The sequence below is a fragment of the Pygoscelis adeliae genome, unplaced genomic scaffold (assembly GCF_000699105.1).
Source record: "Pygoscelis adeliae isolate BGI_AS28 unplaced genomic scaffold, ASM69910v1 Scaffold22, whole genome shotgun sequence".
In the NCBI taxonomy this organism is placed as follows: domain Eukaryota; kingdom Metazoa; phylum Chordata; class Aves; order Sphenisciformes; family Spheniscidae; genus Pygoscelis; species Pygoscelis adeliae.
In genome coordinates, this window is record NW_008824350.1 from 3,169,209 (window position 1) to 3,176,181 (window position 6,973).

A 6,973-nucleotide genomic window follows, 5' to 3' on the forward strand; every position below is an offset into this window, starting at 1 on the left:
CAAGCAGGAGCGAGGAAGCACAGGCAAGCGTTGTGACTTGGCCAAGCCCATCTGGGGAGGCAGTGGCCGAGAGAGGCTTGACTCCATGCTGTGTGCCCGGAGCATGCCTCTACCTCGACGGGCATGTTGTGCTTCATCCAAATGTCATATACAATGCTCCCAAAGGCTTTGGGAAGGGGAAGGAGAAGGGGAAAGGAGCTTTCATCTGCAAAGAGGAGTATGGGGTAGGAAGCTGTTGTAGCATGGCACAGGCCAGACTCTGGGCTGGTGTAAGAGAGCAAAGCTGTGCTGGAAGCAGTAGACCAAAGGGAATTTCCCCCAGCAGGGGATCTGGCTTCAGCTCTTCTGAGAAGGGCTTTGTGTCAACAGTGATAGGCAGGAAAAGCCATATGAAAATTGGACTGAAATCCTGCACGCATTGCCAGTTGGAGTGCAAACTGCTGTGGGAAAACTTACAGAGGAGTGCAATATTACCATGCAGAAATCAAAGGAACTGGTGATTCTGAAATGCTTTTAGGAACTGAAGACAAGTAAACTCTTCAGGCCTCTTGTGCCACTGAATTAAGCAATGTGGCTTTGTTCTACAGACTGTTCACCAGCGGCAGTGCTTACTGCCCACACGCACAGGACACAGCACAGTGGCTTATAAACAAGCCGGTGCCTTCCTGGCTTACATCCTTTCCTTACTTCTTCTGTTGCGATAGTGTGTTGTCGCATCTCACCAGAGTTGCTGGGCAGCATAGGCATGTTCTAGAAAATGCCTGAAGAGCTGCACAATAATCAAGAGGTCAATTCCCAGTGCTGGGAGACTTCTGAAGACGAGGGAGAAGGAAAAAGGAAGAAAGGAAGAGAGGGAGGGAGGGAAGGGAGAGAGAAGGCAGGAAGGAGAAAAGTATTTGCTGGACTTTCTCACTTTCCTCTGCTGTTCAGCCTCTTCGAGTTATTGAGATCCAACAGGACAAGGATGGGTTATCCCAGTGAGAAAGCACCCCAAAACACCCATTTCCACATGAGAAGCCATAGCCCTAAAAGTTCAGCAAAAGCTGCTGGCGCATGCCATTACTCCGTTGTCAAAGTAGTCAGTCTGCAATTGGATACAAAATCCCTGTGTTTTGTACAAGGCGTTTTCCATAGAGCTGCCTTGTTTGCACTCAGATTCGAGAACCTGTCCATTCCATCCTCTGACTTGGGATTTGAAGAGCAGCGTTATCCCCTCCATTGCTAGGGGACAGATCCCTCATCCTTCATGAAGAAGCTGCAGCAATGGCAAGAGCGATGATGAAGTGGCGTTCAAGGGTCGCAGGAGTACTCTGCTCGGAGTAGCTCTGCTCTACGGCACAGGAGACCCAGGATGGCTGTTCAGGTGCTTCCTAAGTGGGTGATCTGTTGAAACCAGCATATTCAGCCGCAGGCCAGAACAGGAGCTGCTCCCAGCTTTTCAGTCACCACCAGAGGCTACAGCAAGTGACAGGAGGGAGCTCCATGTGTGGGGGGGCTTTTGCAGCTTAGGCACGGCTTCTCAAATAAATGCCCCAAAGTTGGGCCAGAACACAAGGAGTGAGGAAACAGAAACCCTCTGGACTTTCCAAACGCTGCCAATGAGACAGCTTGAGAGCTGCTGGATATTACAGTGGCTTTTGAGGACACTGAAAATGTTAAACTGGGCATAAACTGTCTCCATTCTTTGCCCAACCCATCATAATAATGGGATTGCCAGAGCTTGTTCATGTCAGATAATAATACTGTTTAATGTGGCCACTTCTGAGGACCCAAATATAACGTTCGATCTTGAAATACATATGGGACCAAACTGGCCATGCCAAGACCTTGGACATGGTATTTAAAGCCACAGGTGGCTGCAGCAGCTACGCAAGAAGACTGAAACTCATCCTGCCTGTGTCTGGGCTAAGCTTGCCATAACTGAGTTATGCTGCTCATTTGGGAATTATCCTAGCTGCAGCTGAACTCTGTTCTCTTTTAATTTATATTATTCTACCATCTCTTCCTTTCTCCTTTCTTGTCTTCCTCCCTACCACCTCCTTCAGTAAGAAACTGTGTTGAAATATTCCAGCCTCTCTGTTTTGTGAAGTTTCAACCACCTCCAGCTCTTTCATCTTCCATATGTGCTAGTTTTAACTTTCTGTGTGAATGAAGATAAGGACAGGGAACCATATTGAAGACTTGCCATTTACTCCGTCTTTGGAATACAAGTAAATCAGGATGAGTCTGAGCTTTGAGGTCAGGCCTGATCCCTTCCTAGTTGCCAAACTCTCCCAGCTCTGCCTGGGGGTGGTAGGTGGCATGGTGTAGATGGGGGCTAGGACTGGATCACTGTAGGGTGGATCTAAGTTTGGATTTTTCTCTAAGTTTCAATGTTATCCAGTCTGGCCCCAGCCCAATCATAATCATTACCCTGAGCCCAAACCTGGTTCCTCCATGTGTCTGGGATGGTTATTCTTTTTTAGAGGTGATAAACTAACACATCATATGTGTTATCTATCTTTTGCGATAAATGCCAAGCTGTCAGAATGAAAATGTCACATAAATCATACATAAAGTATTTACATTAAAAAAGATTGACTCATACTAATTTAAACAACCTTTCTGATGGTGCCGTCATTTGCAGCAGGTTAGCCAGGTATTGCCAATGTTTCTATTTCTGGAGTTGAAATAAACACAGCACATCAAAACAGAGTCATCAAATCAAAACAAAATGTATTTAACATGGTGCAACAGTCAATGCCTTAAGAAATCACCATATAAGTATGCAGAGTTATATGTAATCTACACATACCAATATGACTTTACAAATCTCGTGTTACATGTAGATACACACAGAACAGACTTGGGAGGAAGCATTTGCTGCCAGCCCCTCTGGGGGCTCGGTTTCTTACCTACTTGCTGTAAGGGAGTGACAACACTGTTTTTGAAAGTGACTGTATTGAAATCGTATTGCATTCTCCTGTGAGTCACGATGGATAATAATCTCTGCCATCCACATGACAAAATGGTACGGAGCTTGCACAGCGTATGACCAGCCCCTGTGGGATGGAGGTTTGGCAGGTGTGAGGTCCCTGGCAGGTCCTCAGTGTGGCCATAAGCTTCTTGGGTCGGTCCCTGGCTCTCGGGGGTCTCTGGCCGGACCAGGAGGGCAGCCCACAGTCCAGAGGGCACAGTCTGCTCTGCCAGGACCAGACACCTTCTGGGTTTGGCATTGCTGGGACTAATCCGATAGTTTCCAGAAGGTGCTGCACCTGCTCCAGGGGAAGCCTTGCAGGAAGAGCCTGGAGCCCCGACAGGAGCGGCCAGTGGGGCTGGCTCCCAGCTGTGCTCCCTGCCCAGGAGCTGGCACCGCATCCCACCTGGGAAAGTGGGAAGGCGGCAGTAGGCTATGGGCCAAAAGCCCTCCCCAGGGCACATGGAAAGCTGAAGGATGATGTAGAGCAGTCCTGCAACTGCTCTAATAGACGCTGTGGGTGGAAGAGCTTCCTAACAACTCCAGACTATTGGTGGGAGGGTTAATACCGTATTTACCTTTCCCCCTCCATCCCCTCTCCCCTTGTCCAGCCTGTGCTGCTTTGAGCAAGTGGTAGGAATGAAACAACCACAACCAGACCCACAGTCCTAAAAATAGTGGCACTAACAGGGCACTGATCTACACTACAGCTCTCAACAATTGCTAACAGGGGTGGGGCAGGACAAGGTTAACTACAGGTGGAAACGCAGCAGTGTCTCTGCTGCAGACCAGGCAGGGCAAGGTGAGCAAAGGGCTTTTTGCTTCATTGGTGTATGTCACTGCTCTGGAAAGAAAGTCGTCAGCACTTCTCAGGGACATAGCCTGTGGTTGTGTCAGCAGTCAGTGACATTTGTGCCGTGAATACCTTATTTTGCCCAATGGAAGGCAATTACACCCTGAAAGACATCCTCACCAGCAAAACCCCAGAAAGATTGGAAAGCATAAGTGAGAAAACTGAAAAAAAAGGAAGATGAGGGTAAAGCAAGAGGAGGAGAACATAAAGAAAGGAGAGAATAGATGACAGAAGAAGAGGAAAAAAGACAGGTGAAAATAAAATTAATTTAAAAAGCACCTCGTTTGGGGTTTGCAGGAAGTGACTCAGCGCCTGCAGATCTGAATTCTCCTTCTGACTTGACTCTGGCTGGCCGTGTGCCTTTTGCCTCACTCTATCTGAGTTTCTTGCCTTGCAGGTCATCCAAGAGGGCAAATATACTGCAAAGCACAGGCTTTATAAATCCTCCAGCGGCAATAGCAGTCAAATGCTGTGAATGAAATGTAAAAAAAAGACTGAGGGTGGGATGGGAGGAGAGGCAGGGAACCGAGGAATAGGGAAAGGGTGAGGAGTGAGAGTGAAAGGAAGAGGGGAACAAAAGACTAGGGAGACCAGCCAAAGGAGGGGGAGATGCTCTTGGAAATGAGGTTAGCCATTGGTCAGAGTGACTATGTCCTCTTGCAATGACAGGGGGAAGAGCTGAAGCTCGTCCTGCCGACCTGCTGTGGAGATCTATGCTTGCAGGCTCCCCGCCGGCGGCACCTCTGCAAGCCCTGTCCCAGGGCAGAGGAGCCGAGAAACCACGGAGGCCTGTCACAGAGAGGTTTCTAGACAGGAGGAGCGCCTGATGTAGAAATGCTGCCTGTCGTGCCTCTCCGGCCTGTGCACAATCAGGACAGGGAAGAAGCGGGCATCATGGTAGGTTGGGGGGTTTTCGTTGACAGCCAGCTGGCTGGAGTAGGAGCAGCACTGCTCATCCTGGCAGCCCCGGTCCGCGATGCTGCTGCTGCGGCTCCTCCAGAGACCTGTCCTGTGGGAGCCATGGATGCGGCAGAGGGAGAAGCGGCTGGTGTTGAGGGAGAGGCGGGAGTTGCCACTGCAGCTGTGGAAAGCATGGCGCGAGAAGATGGAGGAGGTGCTGGAGGCACGGTTACAGCGTTCACAGCCATGGGCTGTTTCACCATACCGGCACACCACGTAGCTGTTGTAGGCCGGGGAGTCAGCCAGGTCCATGAGCATGGCCTCCGAGTAGCTGGGGATCAGCTGCCGGTTGGTGCAGATGTGCCACTCCAGCTCGGTGCTGTCCTGCGTGGCATCTCGGGGCATGCGGTATCGATACAAGGGCTCCTCTGCCGCCGTGGGCGCCGTGTACTCCAGGCCCAGCAGCTTCTCCACGTGGTAGTGGACGTAAGCAGTTCGATACTCTATGAGTACCCTGAGCGGCCACGAGATCATCAGGATAGCTGCCACCCAGAAAGCATAGTGGGACACATACCACGGGAGGTGATCTGGGTCCCCGTAGGCCATCATAAGCTCTTTAAAGTCCACATTTTTGAGCTGCATGCCTTCCCTCACCTCCATGTAGTCATCCAGTCCCTCAATCTCCGTGAAGAAGTGAGCCCTCTGAGTCAGGTAAGAGTTCTCGGACTCAATGTTGGCAAAGCTGAAGCACTTGGTGAACCTCAGCTTGGTGGCTGTGTAGCTCTCCAGGCCCAGGAGCTCCTTGGAGATGTCCTTGTATCCACAGTGAGAGTAGTCAAACTCAGCTTCAGCCACATGAGTGTTGACCCTCTCATGGTAGACTTGCGTGGTGGTGTAGGCATCACCGTTGCGGTACCGGGTCACCTGCCGGGTTCGACGCACAAAGTGGTAGCTGATGGCCTTCCACCAGATGCACGGAGTGGCTTGCTGCATGCGGTTGATGCATTCATAGACACTGTCCACGTCTGCCTTGTACTGCAGCTCTCTCTTGACATGGCAGTGCCAGCACTCCACCAGGTACACCACATAGAGCATAGAGAGGAAGGCCAGCGGGATATAGACATAGCCATCCGAGCACGGGCTGTCATGGTAGATCATGGACTTGCCCTTGAAGGAGCTATCAAAGCTGAGCTTGGTGACCCGGGCCAGCTGACACCAGGCCACTGCACCCAAGCAGCCGTACATGAGGATGGAGAGGAGGAGGCATTTCCAGTGGGACTCTCGGCACATGCAGGCGCTCAGGGACTGCTTCACAGGGCGTTGCTTCAATCACACCGCCGGGGAGAGAAAGACAAAGAGAGAACGAGGAATCCGTCAGTCATGCCGCTTTGCACAATGCACACAGTAACTGTTGCCTTCAAGACTGCGTCTGGCTTTGCTCACGACTGCCTGAGGACTGGGACACCACCCTACTTAATATAAATGTGAATATAAACAGAAACACCGTGCCAGAGACAGAGGTCTCTGGACAAAACTCCTTCCTTGCTTCCTCCTGGCTCTGGGGAGGGAAGTTGTTCGCGTGGCAGTGACTCGCTGTGCCCGCACCCCGGTCAGATGAGCCCCTCCGCAGGGGGCGAGACGGGTCCCCATCTCCTTCTCCCTGTGTGGAGCTAGCATCATCTACGCACCCTGCCATCTTCCAAGGCCGAGAGGGCTTTGCAGCACGTGAACAGCTGAAAGCGCAGGGCTGTGGACTTGCCCCTTTGCTTTGCAAGTGCCCAGCACCTGGGTTCCCACATGGTGCTGCTGGGGAGGCTCGCCAGCAGCACCCGTCACAGGGCTGCGGCCCCACAGGTCATGCCAGCAAAGGGGGACCAGCACTTCGTGGAGCTTGAGCTGCTGCCTGACTCAGAGCTGACTCACACCCAACCCTGAAACCTACCAAATGATCGACACCATTTTTCTTGGAGGTGAGCCATCAGGAAAATTACTAGATTCAAGCACATTTAGTTGAAAAAACTTGTCAGGATTACAGCACGGTGCAGCATAGCTTCGGGCTGGTTAGAAGACTAGCTCCGACCTAACATACCTGAAAGCTTAAGTGTTGGAGCTAAGGGTGTATGCGTGAATATTTAAAATGTAGCACATCCCTCTCTTTCAAGTCCCAAAAGTCAGGCTGGGAGTAGAGATGGAGTTCACACTCTCGTACTCCCACTGCATCCCCTGAGATGGTGTGATTGCAGTCCTTACCCCAGCCATAGTGC

The 6,973-nt window shown here is 51.2% G+C and overlaps 1 protein-coding gene across 1 annotated transcript; it reads right to left on the reverse strand.

The window, feature by feature from the left end:
- Positions 1-4,601: 4,601 nt before the first annotated feature.
- Positions 4,602-6,508, reverse strand: LOC103912852 (transmembrane protein 151B-like). Its single transcript, XM_009319259.1, has 2 exons — positions 6,398-6,508; positions 4,602-6,032 (listed from the first exon to the last, which is right to left on the reverse strand). The coding sequence occupies exons 1-2, from the start codon at positions 6,506-6,508 to the stop codon at positions 4,602-4,604; spliced, it is 1,542 nt and encodes a 513-aa protein (XP_009317534.1).
- Between the last annotated feature and the right edge of the window lie 465 nt (positions 6,509-6,973).